The sequence below is a fragment of the Lepus europaeus genome, chromosome 12 (assembly GCF_033115175.1).
Source record: "Lepus europaeus isolate LE1 chromosome 12, mLepTim1.pri, whole genome shotgun sequence".
In the NCBI taxonomy this organism is placed as follows: domain Eukaryota; kingdom Metazoa; phylum Chordata; class Mammalia; order Lagomorpha; family Leporidae; genus Lepus; species Lepus europaeus.
The window spans coordinates 3,126,953-3,153,525 of NC_084838.1; the positions used below are offsets into that span (position 1 = coordinate 3,126,953).

A 26,573-nucleotide genomic window follows, 5' to 3' on the forward strand; every position below is an offset into this window, starting at 1 on the left:
GACGCCGCGGGGGACGGAAGTGACGCAGTACTTCCGCTTCCACCAGCGCAGCACTTCCGGGTTGGAAGGAAGGTGGCGGCTCGCTCAGATGGTACGTGGAAAGCGCGGTTTTTGGCTGTTTGAGGTTTTCTTCTTTCTCCTTTTGATTAGCGCGCATATACTGGAGGAGCGGCGGCGACGTCCGCTCTGTCCCGGGAGGCCGGCCCTGGCCTGCGGCCTCTGGCCACGGGGTCCTCGCTGCCGGCCCAGGCCCGGCCTCAGGGTCCGAGGCGAGGTGTCTGGGGAGAGGAGACGGAAGGGTCGCTGTGGCTGGTTCCTCCGCCGTTGGCTGACGGAGCGGGGGCTCCGGCTGGGAGGGAGTCCGGGCCCAGGCTGGGGCTCGCCCCGGGCAGGCGGGGAGTGAGCGTGGGGCCCCGGGGCAGCCGCCGGGTGGGGACGGCTGCTCCCCGCTCTGGCCCCGGGAGTGAGCAGGTGCCTGGGAGCGCTCTCCTCGCCCATCCCCGTCTCCCCTCTTCCTCCCTCTCCTCCACGTTCCCACTCTCCCTGTCCCTTTAAAAAACCGGAAGCACGTTGTTCCGCCTGGGAGGAAGGTGGATAGCTGGGTGGGACAGCGGGATGAGAAGCCGGCTGCAGCCCCCCCCCCCCCCCCCCAGTATAAGAAACTGGCGATGGGAGGGCGTCCGTGCTGGGGAGGCTGACAGCGGCAGGCAGCCCGGGTAGGGACGGCCCCTGCGGGCGAAGCTTGGCCACTTCCTCTGTGGCAGGGGGAGGGAGACGAGGGCCCCAGATGCTAGGTCTGGTGCGCAGCGGGTTTCTGGTCTGCCGTGTCTGCCGGAAGTGAGAGAGGGAGGTAGAACGTATGCAGCTGTTAAACCGTTGTTTCAAGAACCGTGGAGAAGTGCAGCAATGCTGGCCGAAGATGTGCATGTCGCGTTGCTAGTGGCCACCTTCCAAGGATCAGGTGGAATTAGGAGTGCCCAGGCTGTTGTTCGACGTTACATCGACATGTAAAAATTATCAATGAGGTATTTCTCCTCCTTCGTTCTAAGTCTTCAAAACCCGCAGCGTGAAGGTGGGCGTTTGGCGTAGCGGCTAACTCATCGCCTCCGACCTTCCCGTGTTGGAATGCCCGGGTCCCAGCTCAGCTCCTGATTCCCGCCTCCTGCTGGTGCACAGCCCGGGAGGTGGCCGGAGTCCCTGCCACCCGCGTGGGAGACTGGATTGAGCTCCTGGCTCCCTGCTTTGGCCTGGCCGAGCCCAGGCAGCATGTGCGGAGTGAGCCAGTGGATGGGCAGTGTGTGTGCCTGGGGTGTGTGTGTGTCTGCCTCTCAGTAAAAACTTCTTAAAAACTCCAGTGTGTGCATACTGGGTTCTAGTCCCGGTCGGGGCACCGATCCTGTCCCAGTTGCCCCTCTTCCAGGCCAGCTCTCTGCTGTGGCCCGGAAGTGCAGTGGAGGATGGCCCAAGTGCTTGGGCCCTGCACCCCATGGAAGACCAGGAGAAGCACCTGGCTCCTGCCATCGGATCAGCGCAGTGCGCCGCCGCAGCGCGCCGGCTGCGGCGGCCATTGGAGGGTAAACCAAAAGGAAGACCTTTCTCTCTGTCTCTCTCTCACTGTCCACTCTGCCTGTCAAAAACAACAACAACAACAACAACAACAACAACAAAAAAAAAACTCCAGTGTGTATCTTAGAGTTTGAGCACACTGTGGCCTGGCCACACCTTACATGCTCAGTAGCCTCGTGTGGCTAGCGTCTGCTGTCTACCAACAGAACCTCAAGAAACAGCTCAGCCGCGGGGCAGTGTCCAGCGCCCAACCGCGGTGGGGCCTGAACCAAGTGTTTACGGTGGTGCCCGTCTGCCCAGTTGTGAGTTCTGTCTCCAGCTGTTCTCAGAAAACATTAATTCTTTCAGAAAATATTTAGCAAGCTCCTCTAACGAGCCAGGTGTTAGGCCAGGTGCGGGGTCTGGGGTGGTGCGTGATACAGTCTGCTAGACACTCTGAGCACACAGACAACTTACGGCACACATTCTTGCCACCTAGGGACCTTGAAGTCCCCACACGTCTCTCTGCGTCTCCTGTGGGAGCTCCCAGCCGGGTGCCCTGCAGGGCCAGGCCGAGGCGGAGCCCAGTGGGGTGAGGGACTTGCCCTGTGGAGGCCAGGCCAGGCGTCCTTAGAGCCGCCCTCTGCAGCAGGTGTGCTGAGGACCCAGCCTGCGGATCCCCGGGACGGCATCTGTGGGACCTGCTGTTAGTGGAAATAGCACGTGCTGACCGGAATGTGAGTGCTGACCGGAACGCGAGTGCCGACCGGAACGTGAGTGCTACCGGAACGCGAGTGCCGACCGGAACGCGAGTGCCGTGTAGGAAAGAGCAGGCCGCTTTGGCTGTTGAACCGTGCAGTGATTTTACACAGCCCAGTAAAGATCTCGCGAGTTCAGAAGCAATACAGAGCACGGAGAGGAGTATGGTGTTTGCCAAGGCGTGGTGTTTTCACCGCCTCATTTGTGAGATCCATCTCTGTTCCTGCAGTCAGGCACCACGGAACATTTCAGTCAGTGACGGGCCTGTACGATGGTCGCGTACCTGAAAAATTCCTGCCACCACGGCATGTTTCTTTTTTTTTTTTTTTTTTTTTGAAGATTTATTTATTTACTTGAGAGGCAGAGTTACAGAGGGAGGGGGAGAGAGACAGAGAGGTCTTCCATCGCTGGTTCACTCGCCAAGTGGCTGCAACGGCCGGAGCTGCGCTGATCCAAAGCCAGGAGCTTCTTCCAGGTCTCCCATGTGGGCCATCCTCCACTGCTTTCCCAGGCCATAAGCAGGGAACTAGATAGGACGTGGGACAGCCGGGACTCGCACCAGCACCCGAATGGGATGCTGGCGCTGCAGGCGGAGGCTTAGCCTACCGTGCCACAGCGGTGGCCGATGTTGTAACAGTCGTAAAATAGTAACAGGTTGCTCACGATTGTGTGATGATGTGCCACTGCCAGTTGTATAAAAGCGAAGCTCTTGCATTAGGAACAGCTTCTATCCCCTGGTGATGATAAAAATGACCGTGTTGCTGCTCTCTGCTTGCTGTGCCATAGTCTTGATCATTGTGATGGAATTGCCATTACATCGAAGATTCTGCTGCACAACAGTGTGGCGTGTCATGCTGGCAGCAGCTCGCCTCCTGAGCTTCCTCGTCTCTTGGTCAGAGGCCACATCCAGTGATTTACTGCACTGTGTGGTGTGGTGTAAGTGCGCTCTGATGTTCCTGCTACTCAAAACCCCCTAGTGACACGTTTTGCGGAGCATGTCCCCATTGTTAAGACACACCTAGTGACTAGTGCCCTTAGCTCAGTTCTGATGTGACAGTCTTAAGAAAACTTAGGGGCCAGCACAGCGGGGCAGCGGGTTAAAGCCCTGGCCTGTCATGCAGGTATCCCTTATAGGCTCGGTTCAAGTTCCGATTGCTCCACTTCTGATCCAGCTCCCTGCTAATGCGCATGGGAAAGCAGCAGAAGATGGCCCAAGTGCTTGGGTCCCTGCACCCGCGTGGGAGACTGGAAGAAGCTCCTGGCTTCGGATCGGCTCAGTTCCAACTGTTGGCATCTATTTGGGGAGTGAACCGATGGATGGAAGACCTCTCTGTAATTCTGTCTTTCGAATAAATAAAACCCTTTTTTTTTTTCTAAAGATTTGTTTATTTTTTGAAAGGCTGAGATAGGAGAGAGAGAGAGAGAGAAATCTTCCATACACTGATTCACTCCCCAAATGGTCGCAATGGCCAGGGCTAGGCCAAGCTGAAGCCAGGAGCTGTTTCTGGGTCTCCCATGTGGGTCCAAGGGCCCAAGCCCTTGGACCATCTTCCTCTGCTTTCCCAGATACATTAGCAGTGAGCTGGATTGGAAATGGAGCAGTGGGAACTTGAACTGGCGCCCTTATGGGATGCCGGCACTGCAGGTGGAGGTTTACCCTGCTACACCACAGCGCCGGCCCCTCCTGTGCACTTCTAGCGGTGTCATTGGTGTCGTGTAACATAATCGCGACGCAGGCTCATACAGCTTCATTTTGCTGTGCTTTCCCTCCCTTGAGGCTGACGTCTAACGTGGAAAAGTAAACTATTGTCACATTTCCCTACAGGAATAAAATGGAGGCAGAGTCGAGCAGATTTGAAATCCGCACGCCGGTTCTTGCCAAGAAAAAGAAAAAGAAAAAGCATTGCACGTCCAAGGAGGGCCATCAGAAGCATTGCCGTGAAAGGCTCGGCGACTCGGCCCTGGCGAGCGGGCAGCCCGAGCTAACCAAGAGCAAGAAGCGGAGACAGGATTCCGACCGTCTCCTTTCTCCTCCTCTGAAGAAATCCAGAGTCTGGGAGGGGACTGAGGAGGCCGCCCCTAGAACCAAAAAACATAAAAGGAAAAAAACCAGCGCTTTAGGGGCGGGCGAGGAAGCAAGTGCCGCACAGGGCCCTGTGGACAAAGAAAATGTCGGGGACACACGGAGGAGTTTCAGGGAGGGTGTCGATTCCGTCTGCGCTGGTGAGAACAAGGGGAGAAAGCAGGCAGCCCGGGAGCGGGACGTGGATTCTGTCTGTGCTGGAGAGAACAAGGGGAGAAAGAAGGCAGCCCGGGAGCGGGACGAGGATTCCGTCTGCGCTGGTGAGAACAAGGGGAGAAAGAAGGCAGCCCGGGAGCGGGACGAGGATTCCGTCTGCGCTGGTGAGAACAAGAGGAAAAAGAAGGCAGCCCGGGAGCGGGATGAGGATTCCGTCTGCGCTGGAGAGAACAAGGGGAGAAAGCAGGCAGCCCGGGAGCGGGACGAGGATTCCGTCTGCGCTGGTGAGGACAAGGGGAGAAAGAAGGCAGCCCGGGAGCGGGACGAGGATTCCGTCTGCGCTGGAGAGAACAAGGGGAGAAAGCAGGCAGCCCGGGAGCGGGACGAGGATTCCGTCTGCGCTGGTGAGAACAAGGGGAGAAAGAAGGCAGCCCGGGAGCGGGACGAGGATTCCGTCTGCGCTGGTGAGAACAAGAGGAGAAAGAAGGCAGCCCGGGAGCGGGACGAGGATTCCGTCTGCGCTGGTGAGAACAAGGAGAGAAAGAAGGCAGCCCGGGAGCGGGACGAGGATTCCGTCTGCGCTGGTGAGAACAAGGAGAGAAAGAAGGCAGCCCGGGAGCGGGACGAGGATTCCGTCTGCGCTGGTGAGAACAAGGAGAGAAAGAAGGCAGCCCGGGAGCGGGACGAGGATTCCGTCTGTGCTGGTGAGAACAAGGGGAGAAAGAAGGCAGCCCGGGAGCGGGACGAGGATTCCATCTGCGCTGGTGAGAACAAGGGGAGAAAGAAGGCAGCCCGGGAGCGGGACGAGGATTCCGTCTGCGCTGGAGAGAACAAGGGGAGAAAGAAGGCAGCCCGGGAGCGGGACGAGGATTCTGTCTGCACTGGAGAGAACAAGGGGAGAAAGCAGGCAGCCCGGGAGCGGGACGAGGATTCCGTCTGCGCTGGTGAGAACAAGGGGAGAAAGCAGGCAGCCCGGGAGCGGGACGAGGATTCCGTCTGCGCTGGAGAGAACAAGGGGAGAAAGAAGGCAGTGTCCGAGCAGGAAGCAGAAGCTCTGTGTGCAGTTCCCCAGGCGCATGCCCATCATCACAAAGTCAGGAGGAAAAAGCATAAAGACCGTCCCAGGGAAGCTGCTTCCCCCGACACTGGCCAGGGGAGCCGGCACGCGAGCCTCACGCTGCCCCATGCGGAGTCAGAGGGGCAGGGTGCCCTGTCTCCTGCGAGCGCGGATGGTGAAGGTGCAGAGCTGCCAGGCTCTGTGAGCAAGCACAGGTCGAAGAAGAGAAAGAAGAAGAAGCGCAGGAACCTGCAGCTGGAGGCACCTGCCGAGCCTGCGCGTCCTGGGGAGGCGTCCCCTGTAAGGCCGAAGAAAGCAGCTGGCAAGGCCGGGACGGCAGAAAACGGTGATGCCCTTACTGGGGTCCAGGCGCCCAGCAGGGGGAAGAAAAAGTCAAAGAAAAAGCAGCACAGCTCCGAGGGCGGTGCGGCAGCGGCCGGCGACGGGTTTCCACGGCCCACCGGGGACTCTGAGGAGGCGCCGGCTGAGTCCCCCCAGGGTGACGGTGCCACGGGCAGAGGACGTGTGAAACACAGGCCGCGAGAGGAGAAGACCCAGGCCCGCTCCGAAAGGAAACGTGTGGAAGCAGTGCACAGGTAAGGCGCGGCCGCGTGCCTTCCCGGGTGTGCCTGACCCCGCCTCTTGGTCAGCACCGGTGCAGTGAGTGGCAGAAACCGGTGGGCTGGGCGTCACTGTGCACGGTGGCACACCGAGTAACGGGGCCGAGCAGGCGGTGTGAGCGCCTCGTGTGTGAAACAGGGTGATCAGATACGACTTCCCCCAGAGCTGCTCAGCTCTGAATTTTTATGTTTAAAAGCCATTTTAAAGACCCACAAAATTACCTTTGTCTGGATTCTTACAGCTGGAGGGATAACTAGATATGTAACACTTAGAATGCTACAGACTAGCAAAAAAAGGAATTCTCCCTAACATAAGAATTTAGGTTTCATTATTTATATAAATGTCATTTGAGTATACTGTTTTGTTTTGTTTTAACCACTTTCACAGTTCCTGGGTCTCAGTCCAATTCTCTCCCCATTTTTACAAAGTGACTTTTCCATTTATCTTGTTTCACAGAAAAGTCACGGGACAGGGCGCCACCTCGGGTGGTGACGGTTATCTCTGGGCCCGCAGGCCCGCCGCATCCTCTGTGCCAGCTTGTCGGGAATATTTTTGGAGCACGGGTGGTGAGGCAGGTGTATGCTAGGGCTGTGATGAACTTCCACTGGGCTGTGGGCCATTTGAAAGCTGGTGCCTTCCATCCCGTGTTATCTGAGAAGTTAACTGATAGACTCGAATGTGCTAGGAGAGTAGAGATAGGGCAGAGCGTTTGGGGTGAACTGAATTAGGTACAAGGAAGCTGAGCGAGAGGAACGCTGGGGCCATCGCTAAGCACAGTCACAGGTGAACGCTGGTGTAACTAAGCTGGTAGCCAGTGTAGTGTGAAGCTGCCCTCCCTGAGAGGCTGGGGGAGGCGTGTCCTGAGTCTGGTGGGGGCAGAAGAGAGCTTCCCTCGTTAGAACTCCGGCTCTTAACAAAGAGATAACAAGGTGAGCAAGTGCTGCACAGGCCCACACAGCCCCTGGCTGCCTCTGACTTAACTCCGGGCCAGTCGGGTTACCGCGGGGCTCGGAAACCCGGGGCTGAATCCATCCCCAGGTCCCATCCAGCTTTACCACTGGCAGTCTCAGAGCTGTTTTAGGAAGAGTTTAAAAGCTGTTTGGGTCCAATGATGTGTGGGTGTCAATCACCCCCCAGGTTCGAACCTGCAGATGAAGAGGAAGCTACCTGGGAGCCGGCTGCTGATCCTGGCGAGAGCTGCTCGCCTGGAGCCGGGAGGGACGCGCGGGACCCCGAGGTGGACCTGGACTACGCCGTGCAGCAGCTCCGAGAGTTCATTCCCGACATCCAGCGCAGGGCGCCCGCGACCGTTCAGCGCATGTACCGGGATGACCTGGAGCGCTTCCGGGAGTTTAAGGCCCGAGGTGAGCCGGCGGCACCTTGCTGGCTGCGTTGTCGTGACTTGTCTTCCGCCGATGACCTGGGTTTTGCTGACGCCCCAGAAGCGTCCGGTAGCTGCTTGCAGCTCCTCTGTCCTACCAGGCGCCGTGTCTGAGTTCTGAAATTCGCAAAATGACGCGCCTGCTTTCCTTCTTGCCCGATTTCTAGTAAAGAAGGCAAGGGACGGGGCCAGACAGGCCAGACATCCCCAGACTGGGAGATCAGTGTGGAAGAAGAGGAGGCAGTGAGGTTAGTTGAGACACTGGAGAGGATAAAGATACAGAAGCAGAAACAAACAACCAGAGTGTAACTAACACATCCTCAGATTAACATCATCACCTTGGGCGAGGCCCAGCTTCTTTCCCCAAGAGACTCCTCTGAGGGCGAGCTGGCTATAGTGCGTGGTCTCGAGGGGCCACCTTGGCCTCCTTGATTGCACTGTGTTGCAAGAATGTCCTGGAAGCTGCTGGGTCTAAGAATCAGCTGCAGGTTGAAGGCCGCGTACCTCAATGAGCAAATATTCTGAGTGTCTCTGTGTGGGGCCTTTGGAAAAAGCAAAGCAAGGAGGCAGCGGTACATGTTAGATAAAGCCACTGGGCGCAGCGTCAGGATACTGCTGAGGGTGCCTGCAGGCCGCATTTGAGTGCCTGGGTTCGAGTCCCAGCTTCCTGCTACTGCCCACTGTGGGAGGCAGCAGGTGGTAGCTCAGGGACTTGGATTACCCAGGTGGGAGGCCTGGGCTGAATTCTGGGCTTCTGGCCTCAGCAGGGCCCAACCCTGGCGATTTGGAGAGTGAGTCAGCAAATGGGAGATTCCCTCTCCATCTGTCTCTGCCTTTCCAATAAAATGAAAATAAACTCAAAGTAAAATGAGAAGCATTAGCTTTGTGGAATTAAACAGGTTGAAGAGATTAGTTCAGGAAAATAAGCACAGCACAGCACACAGCCTATAGAGCGGTAGCGAATGACCCCATTTTACTGGTGTATTCTGGGCTGAAGCTGTCGAGTATGCATTTCATAAAATGTTTTACAAACAGCCCTGGGAGGGGCTGGTGCTGTGGTGCAGCCGGTGAAGCCACCACCTGCAGCATCAGCATCCCATATGGGCGCTGGTTCAGGTCCTGGCTGCTCTACTTTATGAAGATTTATTTATTTATTTGAAAGAGTTACACAAAGAGAGAAGGCAGAGAGAGGTCTTCCATCCGCTGGCTCACTTCCCAACTGGCCACAATGGCCAGAGCTGCTCCGATCCGAAGCCAGGAGCCAGCAGCTTCTTCCAGGTCTCCCATGCAGGTGCAGGGGCCCAAGCACTTGGGCCATCTTCTACTGCTTTCCCAGGCCACAGCAGAGAGCTGGATCGGAAGTGGAGCAGCTGGGAATTGAACCAGTGCCCATATGGGATGCTGGCCTTGCAGGCGGAGGCTCTACTCACTACGCCACAGTGCTGGCCCCAGTTCTACTTCTGAGCTAGCTCCCTGTGGAAAATGATCCAAGCCCTTGGGTTCCTGTACCCATGTGAGAGACCCGGAAGAAGCTCCTGGCTCCTGGCTTTGGCCTGGCCCAGTTCTGATCTATGCAGCCATTTGGGGAGTGAACCAGAGGACAGATCTCAATTCTCTCTCTCTCTCTCTCTGCGCGCGCGCATGTGTGTGTGTGTGTGTGTGTCTCCATCTCCCTCTCTAACTCTGCCTTTCAAATAAATAAATTCTAAAAAACAGACAGACAAACAAAGCGTTAAGAACGTGCTGTCATCACGTAGCTGCGTGCTGCCTCTGGGGAGCTGTGAGTGCTGCGGAGGGACAGAAGGAGGAGCCCTGAGCCCTGTCCCCTCCCCGGGGCGCAGCCTGAGGAGTAGGTGTCAGCCTGCACGCTCCCAGCAGCCTTAGCGAGCCGACAGGGCAGTAAGCAGGGCTTCTTGTATCTATGTATTGTTTCCCTGAGAAGGCAGAGAGAGAATGCGTTCCCTCCCCCACTTCACTCCCCGTGTGCCTGCAGCAGCTGAGAGCTGGAGCCAGGAGTCAGGGCCTTAATCCAGGTCTCTAACATGGCTGACCCAGCTGCCTCCCAGGATGTGCATTGGCAGGGAGCTGAAATCGGAAGTGCAGCCGGGACTTGAACCCGGGTACTCCAGTGTGGGATGTGGCGTTTTAATCACCAGGCTAATGCCCGTGGGCAGTTTCTGGTGGACTTTTCTTTCAATGCTACTTGAATTTCTAATAAATATATATATGTGTGTTATTTTTCTAATAAGTGTTTTAAAAACATTGATGAAGCAGGACAGATCGTGGGGAATAGGGTGGCCAGGAAGGACTGGGGGGAGAGGGTGTGGCTTGGGCTGACCTCTGAAGGAAAGGTCGGTCTCCCAGGGGGATGGGGAGAGTGAGTGTCAGGGCACCAGCAGGGCGGCGCCCGTGGCCCTGGGGTTCTGACTTCTCGTGGAAGAATCCGTAGCGTTACTGACATAACTTTCTGTCCCCAACCCTCTGAATCCTAGGTGTCGCTATTAAATTTGGCAAGTTTTCTGTGAAGGAGAACAAGCAGTTAGAGAAAAACGTGGAGGAATTTCTGTCGCTGACGGGAATTGAGAGTGCAGACAAGCTGCTACACGCAGACAGATACCCAGAGGAGAAGGCCAGGATCACCAGCTTAAAGAGAAGACACGCGTTCCGAGTGCACATCGGTGAGTTGAGAAACGGCGCTTTTTCACCCTGTGAGTGTGAGTGTGTGTGTGTGTGAGTGTGTGTGTGTGTGAGCGAGTGAGCGGGCCCCACCGGGAGCACTCCATCCTTAGAGTGGGCTGAGAGAAGCTTGCTCTGGAAAGCTGTGTGTTCATCTCACAGAGAACCGGCAGCCTGGGACCCCCACAATGCTGTTCCCGAGCCTGCAATCCAAACTCTGGTGAAATTACTTTGGCTTCTAAGGGTCTCTTCCACACATCGAGTTCACCAGCCCCTGGAGCCCCTGAGTACGGAATGTCTGGTTTGCAGAAATCCCCAAGGAGCTGGTGATGTGTGTGTCTGCTCCCCAGCCCCAGAGAGCTTCCTGCGAGGCCGGTGACACCCCCGCCCCGGCGCGAGGTCTAGGACAGTTAGTGTTGTTAAGGGGCTGTGCTGTGTCCCTCTTAGGATGTGACAGTGGCTCCTGCCACACTGACCACTTTCCTCTGATTGTAGGTAAGGGTATCGCCCGGCCCTGGAAGCTCGTGTACTACCGAGCAAAGAAGATGTTCGATGTCAACAATTACAAAGGCAGGTAAGGAAAGGCCTCAGTAGCTCGAAGCAGAACTTCTCTCTAGTCTGCTGACACGAAAAACTGACATTTCAGGCAGCATTAGGGCGCAGCTGGTGAAGCTGCCGCCTGCGACACCAGCATCCCGTATGAGCATCAGTTCCAGTCCCAGCCACTCCGCTTCTATCCATCTCTCTACCAATGTGCCCAGGAAGGCAGCAGAAGGTGATCCAAGTACTTGGGCTCCTACCACCCACATGGGAGACCCGGATGGAGTTCCAGGCACCTGACTTCAGCCTGGCCTGGTTGTTGTGGCCATTCTGGGGAGCGAATCAGTGGATGGAAGGTCTCCCTCTCTCTAATTACCTTTCAAATAAACTGATATTTTTTTTAAAAAATCGACATAGCCACAGCAGTAGATGAGAAGTGAAAAGCACAAGGAGTCCTGTGGGAGACCAGCGTGCGTGGTCAGGTGCACGTCTTCGAGGCCCGTTCAGGGAACTTCGTGTGCATGCCTTCGTGCATCCTCTGCTTCTTACACTTTGCCTTTAGCTTCTCCACAGCCTGCCTGCTTCTCTGTTACGCACGTCTTCTCTGCCTCCACTATGTTGTGAGCTCGCTCCTGTGGCTCTGCTGCGTAGTAAGCTCCAGACATTCCTTCTCGGCAGGGTGTTCCCTCCACACTCAGCGTCATTCCCTGGGTCTTCGCTAAAGATTGGAAGGTGCAGGTCAGCCACTAGCATTTGATCCTGTAACCGCAATTCAGTAGTGTTGTGCAGAGAGCTTAACGTGGTTATCAGTCCTGCCGCCCTGGTTCCCAAACAAAATGCCTACCTGTCCTGTGTTTCCGGCATTCCAAATTTAAAAACATGTGGGGCAGACATTGAGACTGTCAGTTACGATGCCTGCCACCTCCCCCCAAGTGCCTGGGTTCAGCTCCCAGCTCCGGCTCCTGACTCCAGCTTCCTGCCAGGGCAGACTGGGAGGCAGCACTGATGGCTCGAGGATTGGGTCCCTGCCACCCATGTGGGAAATCTGGATGGAGTTTCTGGTTCCTGGCTCCAGCTCTGGCTCCTGTGGGGCTTGGGGGAGCCAACCAGCAGGTGGGAGTACTCTCCCTGCCCGTCAAATTAAAAAAATAAATAAATAAAAATAAAGAAACAGATAGGTGGAGTGTTGACTAAGGTAAGCACTGTGCCCATCTGCTCAGGGACAGAGGGATAAGCAGGAAGTCATCAGCTCCTCCCAGAACCCCCCCCCCCCCCCAAAAAAAAAAAGACCAGCAACCATTGGCCCATGTGCTTGAGCTCTGAGAGGCCGAGAGGTGAATTAGGCAGCATTGGCTGAACTCTGCTCACCGTGTGACTCCAGCCCAGTCACCTGTGTCACCTGAGCTTCCGGCAGTGGCGCTGCCTGGGATTCTGTAAAGTCTACAAGGAGTCTCCCTGGAGGAAGGTCGCTCCCCTCCCCCGCCCCGAGGTCCGCACTCCCTCCACACCACCACGGCTGCACAGCTGTGAGCAGGCCCTGTCAGGAGATCCACTGACGCCCAGCTGTGAACAGGACCTGTAAGAGATCCACTGAGACGCACAGCTGTGAACAGGACCTGTCAGGAGATCCACTGAGACGCACAGCTGTCAGCAGGCCCTGTAAGAGATCCACTGAAGATGCCTAGCTGTCAGCAGGACCTGTAAGAGATCCACTGAGACGCCCAGCTGTGAGCAGGCCCTGTAAGAGATCCACTGAGACGCCCAGCTGTGAGCAGGCCCTGTAAGAGATCCACTGAAGAGGCCCAGCTGTGAGCAGGCCCTGTAAGAGATCCACTGAAGACGCCCAGCTGTGAGCAGGACCTGTAAGAGATCCCCTGAGACGCCCAGCTGTCAGCAGGCCCTGTAAGAGATCCACTGACGCCCAGCTGTGAGCAGGCCCTGTAAGAGATCCCCTGAGACGCCCAGCTGTGAGCAGGCCCTGTAAGAGATCCCCTGAGACGCCCAGCTGTCAGCAGGCCCTGTAAGAGATCCACTGAGACGCCCAGCTGTGAGCAGGCCCTGTCAGGAGATCCACTGAGACGCCCAGCTGTGAGCAGGCCCTGTAAGAGATCCCCTGAGACGCCCAGCTGTGAGCAGGCCCTGTAAGAGATCCACTGAGACGCCCAGCTGTCAGCAGGCCCTGTAAGAGATCCCCTGAGATGCCCTTTGAGTCGGGACTCCACACAATGCTCTTGGCAAACTACTGTTGGCAGCCGAGGTCGCATTTTCCACCTGTGGCAATTCGTAGGGAAGTGAGATTTTTAGAATTAAAAAGTTTGTCCTTCTGATAATAAAAAGTTCATTTACTTGTGCTGATTACTTGTGTTGTGTGGACAGTGGGGGACTCCTGTGTGGTTTTTAACCTCCTGGTTCAGACTTGTAAAGCGTTTCCCCCTTTCTTGTAGGTACAGCAAAAGAGATACCGAGAAGCTGAAGAAATACCACACCCTCCACGGCAACAACTGGAAGAAGATTGGTGAGATGGTGTCCCGGAGCAGCCTGTCCGTGGCCCTGAAGTTCTCCCAGATCAGCAGCCGTAAGTGGGGGCTTCAGGCCCACCGCGGTCGATGAGAACTTTCCAGTGGCCAGAAGTTTCCAGGCCCCTTTGAGAGCGCTGGATTTTTTATTTTAGAATGTATTTGAAAGGCGGATAATAGGGAGCAACAGAGAGCGCTTCCATCTGCTGGTTCACTCTCAAGATGTTCACAACAGGTGGTGCTAGGCCACACCGAAGCCATCTGCTGCTGCTTTCCCAGGCCGTAAGCAGAGAGCTGGATCAGAAGAGGAGCAGCTGGGAGTGAACCGGCGCCCGTATGGGATGCCAGTGCTGCAGGCAGAGGCTCAGCCTACTACGCCACAGCGCCGGCCCCTCGCTGTTGTTTTTTAAGCTGTTCCCTCTGCTAATTCAGTTCATGTTCTCATGTGTATTTGGTGAAATCGTGTAGCTTTTACCAACAAGGATGATTTCCACCACTCGCTTCAGTCGCTTTCATACCAAATGTAACTGCCGTGGAAGCTGCCCTGTGGGTGGACGTGGGCATGGGAGGTCAGGGGGATGTGGGAGGGAGGCCAGCCGTCCACTTAGCCCATCAGGCAGGGCCTTTTCCCAAACCTCTGGTCTCGTTCTCTCCTCTTTCATAAACAGTGGCCTTGGTTCAAGTCTTCGCATTACAACACCTGCTCTTTAAGAAATCGCCCTCAGTCGGGGTTACTGTGTGGCACGGTGACCTGCATATTCTGGCCACGCGGGGAGAGCAGTGCAGCCAGTTCTTTGAATGTCAGAGAAGCAAAATCTGGATGTTTGGGGCTGGCATGCCGGCACTCCTCGTGTCCTGGCTGCTCACTTAAATCCAGCTCCCTGCTAACACTCCAGGGAAGGCAGCAGAAGATGGCCCAAGTGCTTGGGCCCCTGCACCCACGTGGGAGACCCAGAAGAAGCTCTTGGCCAGCCATGGCCTTTCTAATACATAAAATAAGTCTTTTTTTTTTTTTTAATCCATCTAAATCATGGGTGAACCACTGAGGTTTTTGACAGCCTGCATGGATCACTGGCCTCTGAAGTCCTCGGGCACCATCATCGTCACACACGGTGTTAGTTACTGGGCTGTCATGTCACCCTGGGAACTCTTGGGGGAAGGCATGTTGGCGAAATAAGTCATCGCACTGTTTTCTTTTTTAATACAGTAAATATTTGCAGTCCTCACAATCTCATGTAGGAGACATTGCTCCCAGAACCAGGAAAAGTAGTTTTTTTGAAGTTAGAAAAAAATTGAGAAAAGACTTACTATTTAGTAACTTTGGGCTTTGGTTTTTAAGAATCCATGACTGCTTTGGCAGTTTCATTTGTGCACGTAAGCGTGTGTGACAGTTGTAGGCTGGTGCAGTTGAGATCCTGCCCTGTGGCACATCTGGGAAGTATCTGATTTATCATTTTTAATACTGTGTTTGGCAGCAAAAAGCAAGACTGTCCTTTTATGTCTGTAGAAATAAATCATGGTGCTTGGAGTAAGACGGAAACCCAGAAACTAATCAAGGCTGTCAAAGAAGTGATTCTAAAGAAAATGTCTCTCCAGGAGTTACAAGAGGTGGATTCTAAACTCCAGGAAAGTCCTGAAAGGCGCCTGTCAATTGTTCGGGAAAAGCTCTACAAGGGCATATCTTGGGTAGAAGTGGAAGCGAAAGTGGAAACCAGAAATTGGATGCAGTGTAAAAGTAAGTGGTAAGTTTTAAGGTTTCTTACATAAATTTGACCAGGATGGTCTCTGGCTCTGGCCGTGGGTCTGGGAGTGGAGCTACTGAGAATATGGAAGTGGGGGCAAGCATTTGGCCTAGCTGCCAAGATGCCAGTCAGGACGCCCGTGTCCCACATCAGAGGCCCCAGCTCCAGGCCCTGATTCCAGCCTCCTGCCAGTGCAGACTCTGGGAGACACCGCGATGGCTCAAGGAGTTGGGTTCCTGCCGCCCATGTGGGAAACCTGCATTGAGCTCCCTGCCCCCAGCGTCAGCCTGGCCCAGCCCCAGCCACTGTGGGCATTTGGGGAGTGAACCAGAAACACTCCCCTCTCTCTCTCTCTCTCTCTCTCTCTCTCTCTCTCTCACTCACTCTCTCTCTCTCTCTCCCTCTCCCTCCCTCCCTCCCTCCCTCCCTTCCTCTCGCCCTCCCTCCCTCCCTCTCGCCCTCTGTTCCCTCTGTCTGTATCTGCTCAGATAAATTTTGCAAACATAGGAAAGAATATGGGGCAGGCATTTGATGTAACAGTTAAGATGCCCGCGTCACATGTCCGTGGGTTCAGGTCCCATCTCCGTCCCCGATTCCAGCTCCCTGCTAATGTGGGTCTTGGGAAGCATCAGGCACTGTTCAAATAGTTGGGGCCTGCACCCCCATGGAAACCTGGATTGAGTCACTGGCTCCCAGGTTCAGCCTGGCCATTTTGGGGAGTAAACGAACAGATAGGACCTCTGTCTGTCTGTCTTTCAGTGTCTCTGCCTCTTGTTAAAATCAAAGGTAATATTTTTACAAATGTGTAACTGGGGCTGGCATTGTGGCGTAGTGGGTAAAAGCCACTGCCTGGGATGCCAGCGTCCCATGTGGGCACCGGTTCAAGACCTGCCTACTCCATTTCCAATCGAGCTCCCTAATACTGTACCTGGAAAAGTGGCAGAGGATGACCCAAGTCCTTGGGCCCTGCACCTGCATGAGAGACCCGGAAGAAGCTCCTGGCTCCTGCTTTGGATCAGCTCAGCTCTGGCCATTGCAGCCATCCGGGGAGTGAATCAGCGGATGGAAGACCTCTCTCTCTCTCTAACTCGGCCTTTCAAATAAATAAATAAATTATCAAAAAAACAATGTAACTGCCACAGCGTACGTGCCAGGAGTGATCACCTCCAGCCCCAGGGCGTCGGCAGGTGATTTAAATTACCCTTTTGCGCCCTTACTCACTGAGTGGCTTCCTCTTAAAGAATGTGAACTTTGGTCTCTAATTCTTTTGTTAAACAAGAGTTACGTTTGCAGCGTTTAACAAAATATTGTGAACCTAATGCTCAGAAGAGAGCTCGCAGACCTGGTGCCCAGTAACAGCTCTGCGTCTCATTGCGCTTTCTAGCTCAGCAGGTCCCGTGGTCCGTCTGAAGTGAGGCCACGGCAGTCACGTGGACACAGGTGCAGGCCTGAGCGTGTCCAGTGAGCCTTGCCTGTGCAGCTTTTCCGAACCCAGGAGGGCACTGCGTTTGTCAGCTCTTCGATACGTTAGCTAAAGTAGAAGATACTTAGGGGGGAAGATCTGCTTCACTTTACAGTTCACAAAGATCAGGGGCCCCAGTGGTCTGGGCATCTCGTGAGGCGAGAGGATGTCAGGGTCACATGATCAGCCAGGAAGCAGAGATGCAGGGAGCTCGCTCTGTGTCTCTCTCTTTCTTTATTAAGATTTATTCATTCTAAAGGCGGGGGGACAGAGGAAGACGGGGAGAGACAGAGATCTCCCATCTGCTGGTTCACTCATACCTTACAAGCCTGTTGCACCTTACTTATTTTAATAGAAGTCACACACTTGGAAATAAACTACAAAGAATGGATCAGATTTGGGCTGGAAAAGGGTATAATGTGCATGAAGCAGTCTTTTTTTTTTTTAAAGATTGATGTGTTTATTTGAAATTCAGAGTTACACACAGAGAGAAAAGAGAGAGAGAGGGAGAGAAGTCTTCTAGCTGCTGGTTCACTCCCCAATTGGCTGCGCCAATCTGAAGCCCGGAGCCAGGAGCTTCTTCCAGGTCTCCCACGTGGGTGCAGGGGCCCAAGCACTTGGGCCATCCTCCACTGCTTTCCTAGGCCATAGCAGAGAGCTGGATCGGAAGTGGAGCAGCTGGGACTCGAACTGGGATGCCGGTGCTGCAGGTGGAGGATTAACCCACTGCACCACAGCATTGGCCTTGAAGCAGAGTCTTTTCTACCCATGTATTTTAGGCTAAATAGAGAGTGGGTTTACAACCCTAAACTGGAGGAGGATGTGTCAGTGTTAAAAAGGAGGAGTGGAGCTGGTATTCTGGGGCCGAGGGTTAAGCCGCTGCTAGTGATGCTCTCATCCATATCAGAGTCCCAGCCGTTCCACTTCCAGTCCAGCTCTCTGCTGATTCCCCGGGAAGCAACAGAGGATGGGCCAAGTGTTTGGGTCCCTGCCACTCATGTGGGGAACCAGGGTGGAGCTCCTGGCTTTGGCCTGGCCCAGCCTTAGCTGTCGCAGCCTTCTGGGGGAGTGGAACAGTGGATGAAAGATCTTGATACCTCCCTCTCCATCTCTCTCTCTCTCTCTCCCTTTTCCTTCTCTCCCTCTGTCACTCTGCCGTTCACATTAATTATTTTTTAAAAGGAGAGGAGCAGCGTTCAGCTTGGTGTCTGGATGCCCACGTTCCACATCAGAGCCTGGGGTGGCTGCCTGTTCTAATCCTGGTTGCTCCTCTTCCAGTCCAGCTCTCGGCTATGGCCTGGGATAGCAGAAAATGGCCCGAGTGCTTGGGCCCCTGCACCCAGCGTGAAAGACCCGGAAGAAGCTCCTGGCTCCTGACTTTGGATCAGCTCAGCTTTGGCCATTGCGGCCATAGGGAGTGAACCAGTAAACAGGAGACCTTTCTCTCTGTCTCTCCCTCTCTCTGTAACTCTGCCTCTCAAATAAATCAATCTTAACAAATTTTTTTTTTTGTTTGTTTATTTGAAAGAGAGATCTTCTGTCTACTGGTTCACTTCCCCAAATGCCTGCAACAGCCAGAGCTGAGCCGGACCAAACCCAGGAGCCCAGAACTCGATCTGGGTCTCCCACGTGGGTGACAGAACCCGAAGTGCTTGAGCCATGATTGCTGCCTCCCAGGGTGTGCGTTAGCAGGAAAGTGGACGGGAGGTGCGGAGAGTGCTGCATCCCCGTCGCCCTGACGTGAAGACAGGCGTGCAGTAACAGCTTGACCTGCTGCAGCACAGCCCCTGCCCGGGTTCCTCTTGAAGGCCAGCACGTGTGTAACGTGTTCAGCTGCTGCTCTCCCTGGGCCCTGCAGTCAGCCGTTTCCTTCAGCATTAGCGTCGGGCACTAGAGAGACCATCACGTCGTCTCTCCGTTTACGGAGCTGTCTGGTCCAGCGTTCCAAGAGCTGGCCGTGGTGAGAAACATCCACCCGCCCTGTGATCAGTCACAAATACATTTCCCGTGGTTTCCTTTAGCATTACCTAAAGATTTTTTTTTTTAAAGATTTTATCCATTTATTTGAGATGTAAAGTTACAGACAGCGGGAGGGAGAGACAGAGAGAAAGGTCTTCCCTCCGTTGGTCCACTCCACAGATGGCCGCAATGGCCTGAGCTGCGCCCATCTGAAGCCAGGAGCCAGCAGCTTCTTTCTGGTCTCCTACGTGGGTGCAGGGGCCCGAGGACTTGGGCCATCTTCTGCTGCTTTCCCAGGCCACAGCAGAGAGCTGGATCGGAAGTGGAGCAGCCAGGACTAGAACCTGTGTCCATATGGGATGCCAGCACCACAGGTGGAGGATTAACCTACTGCGCCACAGCACCGGCCCTAAGATTTTTATTTTTATTTAAGATCTGTATATTATTTGAAAGGCAAAAGAAGAGAGAGAGAGACACAGAAATCTTCATCCACTGGTTGGGGAGTGAACCAACATATGGAAGACTTTTCTCTCCCCAGATGGCCACAACAGTTGGGACTAGACTAGACTGGAACCAAGAGCCAGCAACTCTCTCCCGGTCACCGGCGTGGCAGTACTTGAGCTGCCGGACTGCTTCCCCGGTGGTCAGCAGGGAGCTGGAGCAGAAGCGGAGTAGCCAGGACTCACCCACACTCAAGTATGGGATGCAGGCCTACGTGGCAGCTTGTCCTGCTGTGCCGCAGTGCCTGCCCCTCCACTTTTTTTTTTTTTTTAAAGAAACTAGATGTATTCTTGTTGTTGGTAAATACTTGCATAGATGAGCTGACAAATTAGAAATTAGTTCTGTGCCAGTTCTGTGTCAGGTGACAGAAACCTGGGAGATTTTAACAGAAGCTGTGCTGAAAGTAAAGCCGGTTTTCCTTTCTTCTAACGTAGGACCGAGATCCTAACCAAGAGGATGAACCAGGGTCAGGACATTTACCGCGGCGTGAACGCCCTGCAGGCCAAGATCAAGCTCATCGAAAGGTAGAGAAGCAGAAATGCACGCCTTCCTAGCAGGCTTGGAGCAGCTGGTGCAGCGGCGTCTGCACTGGAATGACTGGGGTTCCCCTCCGTTATCCAGAACTTGCCATGCCTGTCACTGTGAGCGCGCAGCCCCCCTTTCCGAGTCGCGGTTTCCATCGTGTTGGTGGGAGGCTAACGGGAAGTGCCGCTCTGTGTGCTCCGTGAGTGTGGGGGAGAGATCTCTACGAGGACGGAGGGGAGTTCACACAGAGCCCTCCTGCCCAGCACGAGCTGGCCCTGAGCCTTTGCAGAGTCCTCCCCGCAGTCTGTGGAGGCTTCCAAGGAAGGGAAGACGTGGGCGGGTCTTAGGAAGCCCGGGATCCAGCAGACCTGGGCCCCCGGTCACGGAACAGGAAGCGCAGCAGCCACTGTGTCCACCTCATTCTCCTGTCGTGAGCTTTATGTTCCCAGCGTGCTTCCCGACTCTAGCTCCTCCCCCCGGGAAAGGTGGCATAGCTGGGCAGGGCCACGGGAGGCCTCCAGTCAGCATTAGCACCACCTGGTGACTCGGCTCCATGGCTTGTCCGTGGATTGGGGCGGGTCCTCACCACCGTGAGCTGTGCGTGTTAGTGCACGTGCAGCAGTTAGCACAGAGCGAGTGCTGAGGGCGGACCTGCTGCTCCGGGTCTCAGCTCGGGGCAGAGTTGGGGATGTGCTGCGAGAAACCAGCACGGAGGAGCTGGCTTTGAGCCCACGTCTGGCGCTCTCGCTCAGTGACCTTGGGCTGCCCTGGGGCTGGGACGCCCACTTCACTGAGACCTCGGCGCGCGCGTGTGTGTGTGCGCGCACACACGTGCATGAGGGAGCTGGAATGGGGATAAAGGCACTGACGCCTTCCGGTTCTTTGTGTTCTGAGTCCACAGAGCTGTCCGTCATGCTGATTCTTGCGTGAAGATTTGATTTTTATTTTTTCCTCCGTAGGTTGTATGAAATAAATGTGGAAGATTCTAATGAAATAGACTGGGAAGATCTTGCTGCTGCCATAGGGTAAGACCATTTGTTTAGTACTAAGCTAGTTAAAAGGTAGAGATGACTTTTAATAAATGATTTTAAAGAACAAGGCTGAGATTAATGTTGCATAGAGAAGTTTATCTAAATGATGGCTGAAAGACATTGACTTTGCTAGCACAGTAAAAACCATATTTGTTTAAATGTAGTGTTTGAGAGGCAGAGAGAGCTCCCATCCACTTGTCCACTCCCCAAATGCCCACAGGAGATGGGGCCGGGCCAGACCAAATCCAGGCCCCGGGAACTCAGTCCAGTCTCCCACAGGGTGGCAGGAGCCCAGTTACTCGAGCCATCACTGCTGCCTCCCAGGGTCTGCAGCAGCAGGAAGTTGGAGTCAGGAGCCGGAATCAAATCCGTAGTCCATTGTAGATCCAGGCATCTTAACTGCTAGGCTAAAGGCCCACTAAAGGCAAACTGTGGTTAAAGGCTCTGAGCTGGGGCCAGCGTTGTAGCACAGAGGGTTAAGCTGCCACCTGCAACGCTGACATCCCATGTGAGCACCGGTGCAAGTCCGGCTGCTCCACTTCCAATCCAGCTCCCTGCCACTACACCTGGGAAGGCAGAGGAAGATGGCCCAAGTGCTTGGCCCCTGTCACCCGTGTGGGAGACCTGGATGGATCTCCTGACTTCATCCTAGCCCAGCCCTGGCCGTTGCAGCCATTTGGGGAGTGAACCAGCCGAAGGAAGATCTGTGTCTCCCTCTCTCTCTGTAACTCTGCCTTTCAGATAAAAGAAATCTTTTAAAAAGGGGGTGGCTTTGAGCTGCTAGGCAGATAAGATGTTCAGGGAACTAAGCATACATTTTCCATTTTTCCTTTTCTTTTTTCCTCTCTCAGAGCCTTGTACATCATTTTAGCTAAGTGTTTGGTAGTAGCAGATTTTGGGAGGTACATCACACCTGTGGCCTACCTCTCCATTCCAGTTTTCCAGTGGGAAACTAATTGTAACAAGGAAGCATCGCCATTCCTTTGGCGACCGCCGAGGAGGACGGTGGATAATCTCCCTCAGTGATGAGGCAGTGAGTCGTCCAGAACAGGCGCTTTGTCCAGTCTAATTACTGAGGGGAATCAGTGCGTTAGCAGGGAGCTGGATCGGAAGTGGGCAGCCAGGACTAGGACCGCCGCCCATGTGGGATGCTGGCATGGCGGGTGGCGGGCCTTACCCACTGCACCACAGTGCTGTCCCCTGCTAACCTGAGAAGTCCATGGGAAATGACGTAAGAAAACAGTTTATGTGGGTAAGACGCTGAGACTCCCGACACCTGCTGCTTCAGTCCCCGGAAGGCCCTACTGAACCATTTCTTAGAGCAAACTAGGGCTCCGAGGCGAGTTAGGGGGCAGCCCAGAGTGCCCTGGCGTTTGGGCCCGGGTCTCACTCAGGAGCACTTGTACTGAGCCAGCCCAGTGCCCGGCCGCCCTGCAGAGAGGTGGACAGGGTCTGGTCCTCGTCATGTCTGCAGTAGCGGATAAAACCGTCCCTGGTTCACTGTTACGTTAGGGTCATTGAATACTGAAAAAAGCCAGGCTTTTCTTAAGAAAACTTGCCCGGGAAGTTCGTATTTTTCCTTTAAGAAATAAAAAATAGTTTCAGGTTTCATCGTTGTCTCGCTTCTTGTGAACTGCAATGTACTATGAATTGAAAATATACCAGAGCATCTGTAGCATGCATGTCTTGAGCCTTGCAGAGTAGAGTATCAGCTGTGCCCAGCAGGCGTGGTGGTCAGGAGGGCAGGACCGGGTCACACCACCCACCAGGAGGCCCGGCTGTGCCCCTTGGTGGCTGTGCTGCCACGGACAGCGTTTCTGAGCCTCGGTTTCCCATCTCCCCAAATGAGGGACAAGAGCAGTAGCTGTTTCGCGGAGCTGCCGCAAAGCCCCGCTGTTGCCGTGTTCGAGGCGGGCGGGGCCCAGCACCTGCTGGCTGCCGTACCCTTTGTCTTCTCAGCCGGTAATGCCGACCGTCTCAGTTTAAACAGAACCCGTCCTGTCCTTCCAGCTCTCTGTGCTTAACCAGATGAACAGTGGCTTTTCATTGTGTCCATCCTGTTTGTTTGTTTTTTAAAGATCTTATTTATTTATTTGAGATGCAGAGTTACAGACAGAGGGAGAGACAGTGAGAAAGGTCCTCCATCCGCTGGTTCACTCCCCACGTGGCCACAATGGGCAGAGCTGTGCCCACCCAAAGTTGAACCAGGAGCTTCTTCCGGGTCTCCCAGGCAGGTGCAGGGGCCCAGGTACTGGGACCATCTTCTGCTGCTTTCCCAGGCCTCAGCAGAGTGTTGAATAGGAAGAGGAGCAGCCAGGACTAGAACCGGCGCCCATATGGGATGCTGGCGCCGCAGGCGGAGGATTAACCTACTGTGCCACCGCACCGGCCCCACGTGTGTGTCCTGTTTTTAACACACGTTTTTGGACACGTGATTTCATGTTCGGGATCAGAAGTTCTTGTTGGTTGAGCTCGCCCGAGTCTTCTACTACTGCACACGTACTGAGATGACGTTTTAAGCTGACACTAACTCTGTATCGTTTCCTTTCTGAAGCGACGTTCCTCCGTCTTTCGTACAAACGAAATTTTATAGGCTGAAGGCCACCTGTGTTCCGTTTTGGCAGAACAAGACTTTCCCAGGTGAGTTCTGCGCGTTTGCAGAGTTAGGAACGCGGCGTTTGGTGCCTGCGCTGGGGTGGAGTCGCGTGGGCGAGCGACCTAACCCCTACAGCCTCGGCTGCTCAGTCACGCAGTGAGCCGACGGCAGTGCCGACCGACTGGGCTTCCCGCAGTGCTCGGCGAAGTAAGGGACGCGTGGAACACGGTCACTGCCCGCCTGTGAGTGCTGCTGGGCTTGGTGGCCTGTGCTCTCATGCACACGTGTGCCTGTGCGTGTGCCACATGCTTGCACCCACAGCACACGTGTGCGCACACAGGCACACACACACACTGTTCCAGAAAGCGTGTGGAACGCCCGGTTCCCTCTTTGCTGGCATTTGTGGCTGGTTTAGATGTGTAAGTCCCAAACTCCCATCATCAGAGCTGCGTGAGGAATGGCTGAAAACGAGGGGGTTCCTGCGCCTTGTCGCAGACCCACAGAACCCTGGCGTGCGGGCCGAGTCCAGGGCCTGGAGTTCTGTAGGAAGCTCCCGGGTCCGGGCCTGGAGTGGCGCTGTGCCTGGGGCACGTGGTAAAGCACCTGTGTGTGCGCAGCAGGCAGCACACCTCGGTGTGAATCCCGTCAACTCCGTGACCTGGGGCAAATCTCTTAGTGTCTCTGTGCCACGGTTTCCTCCTTTGGAAAATGGGATTAAAGCGGCTGGCGCCGTGGCTCACTAGGCTAATCCTCCGCCTGCGGCGCCGGCACACCGGGTTCTAGTCCTGGTTGGGGCGCCGGATTCTGTCCCGGTTGTCCCTCTTCCAGTCCAGCTCTCTGCTGTGGCCCGGGAGTGCAGTGGAGGATGGCCCAAGTGCTTGGGCCCTGCACCCCATAGGAGACCAGGAGAAGCACCTGGCTCCTGCCATCGGATCAGCGCGGTGCGGCAGCCATTGGAGGGTGACCCAATGGCAAAGGAAGACCTTTCTCTCTGTCTCTCTCTCTCACTGTCCACTCTGCCTGTAAAAAAAAAAAAAAAAAAAAAATGGGATTAAAGCAGTGGCTGCCTTAGCAGAGTCTGCGAGAACCGAGCAAGTCAGCGCGAGCAAGCCGAGTAGACCAGGGCCTTGGGGACAGGATTCACAGGGCTCTTGACGTCAACAAGGGACATGGGACAGACGGGTGACGTCAGCATTCCGTTTGTCCTCCCTAGAGATCATCGACTACCTTTACGAGACCAGCCTACCTCTGCTCAAAGGGAAGTTAGAGAAGAAGCTGGCGAGAAAGGGCCAAGAAGCGCAGACGCCCGCGGCCCCCAGGCAGGTGTTCCTGTTCCGAGACATCTTCTACTACGACGACGACAGTGAGGGGGAAGACCCGGAGGAGCAGGGCTGAGCAGAGGCCGCCGGTCCAGTCCCTGTCCGCAGCCGCGGGTCTCCCGTACGTGCTGTGTCAGCACAGCGACGTTCAGTGTTGGCCTTTGTTAGGATTAACCTGCACACCGGTCAGAGGAAGGGGTGTGACGTGATAACTGCCACTGTGGTGCTTTGAAAATTTACTAGCGTTTTTACTAATACTTGTTGCAGTGTGAAAAGGAAGAAAAGCCTATATTTTTGTATGATTTTGTATGAAAATAATTACAACTCATAGTTTTATAAAACAAAAATTGCCTGATTGCAGCGAAGGGTGGAGTCACGTCTTAGTGTTTCATTCCGTGCCAGCTCAGCAAAGATGGGAAAGTTAACCATTTCAGTGCCGCGCGCCGTTCTGCCTCGTGTTTCCGGTGGTTTCCGTGTGGGTGGGTGTTGGATGAGCGGTGGTGGCTGGTGTGGACCTGCTGTTCCCTCAGAGCGGTCTCGGTGCCCCGTACCTGTCACGGCACACACGTCTCACCCTCCTCGGCGTGACACCGTGTTCACGGGTGGGTGTTTGTCGCCTAGGACGTCCTGTCCCAGCACGTGACTGAGAAGGTGCTCGCCGGTGCAGCAAACAACAGCCAGCCAGCTGTGCCGCGTGGTGCCATGGGCGTCTCTACAGAGACAGAAAGCAGTGGGTGCAGGCCAGGGGCGAGAGCAGGGGCGAGCAGGGAGCAGTCGCTCAGTCGACACGTTTCCTTGTGGGTGAGAACCAGACAGGAAGTGGTTGCCCAACCCTGAATGTGCTACCTGCTCCACAGATGTCCCCTTTAACGTGGATACAGCTGTGTTATGTTCACATCACTGCAATAGAAAACAAAGGAAAAAAAGAAAAAATGTAAGAGATAAGAAAGAAACCCCACCAATGTAATCCACCATGTTAATAAGAGGAAGAATTAGGGGCAGGGCCAGAAAATGAGCTATATTTGATGAATTTCAAATCCATTCAATTGGAACAGAAAGTAACTCGTTAACCTAATAAAAGATTTCTGAAAAACCTGCAGCAAGTATTATTTTTGAAGGCTTACCTATATATTTATTTGAAAAGTAGAGGAGCAGAGAGAGAGCGCGCGTCCACCCACTGGTCCTTTCCCCAGATGGCCACAGCAGGCAGGTCTGGGCCAGGCCAAAGCCGGGAGCCAGGAACTCCAGCCTGGTCTCCCGCATGGGTGGGCGGGGGCCTAAGCCTTTGGGTCATCACCTGCTTCCTTCCCAGGTTCGTTGGCAGGAAGTCGGGTCAGCAGCAGAGCAGCTGGGGCTCAGACCTGTGCTGTGACGCTGGGAGCCGCCATCACTCCCCGTGCTGCTCCGCGAGGTCAAGGCGAGCGTTGGCCCAGCAGGTCCGTTGCCACGTGCTGTATCTGGGTGCCTGGGTTTGATCCCAGCTCCGGTTCCCGACTCCAGCTTGCTGCTCCTGCAGACCCTGGGAGGCAGCAGCGAGGCTCGAATGGCTGAGTTCCTGCCGTCCACGTGGGAGACTGGGACTGGGCACCCCGCTCCCCACTTCGGCCCTCGCCTCAGCCTGGCCGTTGCAGGCGTCTGGGGGGTGAACCAGCAGGTGGGAGCTCTCGCTCCCTCTCTGCCTCGCAAGTAAATAACCCCCAATGTTTTGGTATTTAAGTGACATTCTAAATTTGTTTTGTTTTATTTGGAAGAAAGAAAGATACAGACATCATCCATCCACTGGCTCACCCCCCAAATGCCTGCTGTACCCAGAGCTGGGCCAGGCTGAGCCAGGAACCTGGAGTTCAACCCCGAGCTCCTGCACAATGGCAGAAACCCAAGGGCTTGAGCCACCATCTGCTGCCTCCCCAGGAAGCTGGACTGGAAGTGGAGCAGCTGGGCCTCAAACTGCAGTATGGGCCGTGGGCGTCCCCTAACCGCCTCCCCAGAGGCCCTAAGGGACACTCAGAAAAGCATCAGGGAATTTGTGACTTCAACAAAAAATATAATTTCATTGTATAAAATCTGCAATACTGACTTGGCAAGCTTTCATAAATTAATAAAT

At 54.8% G+C, this 26,573-nt stretch overlaps 1 protein-coding gene across 7 annotated transcripts; it reads left to right on the forward strand.

Annotated features, from left to right (window-relative positions):
• Positions 1 to 49: 49 nt before the first annotated feature.
• TTF1 (transcription termination factor 1) lies at positions 50 to 26,573 on the forward strand. Of its 7 annotated transcripts, none has more exons than XM_062207315.1 (11): positions 50 to 91; positions 4,130 to 6,196; positions 7,359 to 7,585; positions 10,095 to 10,280; positions 10,774 to 10,852; positions 13,263 to 13,393; positions 14,842 to 15,076; positions 19,433 to 19,522; positions 20,483 to 20,548; positions 23,109 to 23,194; positions 24,364 to 26,573. In XM_062207315.1, the coding sequence occupies exons 2-11, from the start codon at positions 4,137 to 4,139 to the stop codon at positions 24,543 to 24,545; spliced, it is 3,342 nt and encodes a 1,113-aa protein (XP_062063299.1). In that variant the 5' UTR covers positions 50 to 91; positions 4,130 to 4,136; the 3' UTR covers positions 24,546 to 26,573. The 7 variants fall into 7 exon arrangements, 6 of the variants coding, with proteins under 6 accessions (XP_062063299.1, XP_062063303.1, XP_062063302.1 ...); XM_062207316.1 differs by lacking the exon at positions 50 to 91 and adding an exon at positions 2,195 to 2,318; XR_009867573.1 differs by lacking the exons at positions 23,109 to 23,194; positions 24,364 to 26,573 and having other exon boundaries at positions 14,842 to 15,069.

Coding starts and splice junctions, on each gene's coding strand:
- TTF1 (XM_062207315.1), top strand. CDS start 4,137: ATGGAGGCAGAGTCGAGCAGATTTGAAATCCGCACGCCGGTTCTTGCC. Junction 13,394..14,841: donor GTTCTCCCAGATCAGCAGCC/GTAAGTGGGGGC, acceptor TTATGTCTGTAG/AAATAAATCATGGTGCTTGG. Junction 15,077..19,432: donor ATGCAGTGTAAAAGTAAGTG/GTAAGTTTTAAG, acceptor CTTCTAACGTAG/GACCGAGATCCTAACCAAGA.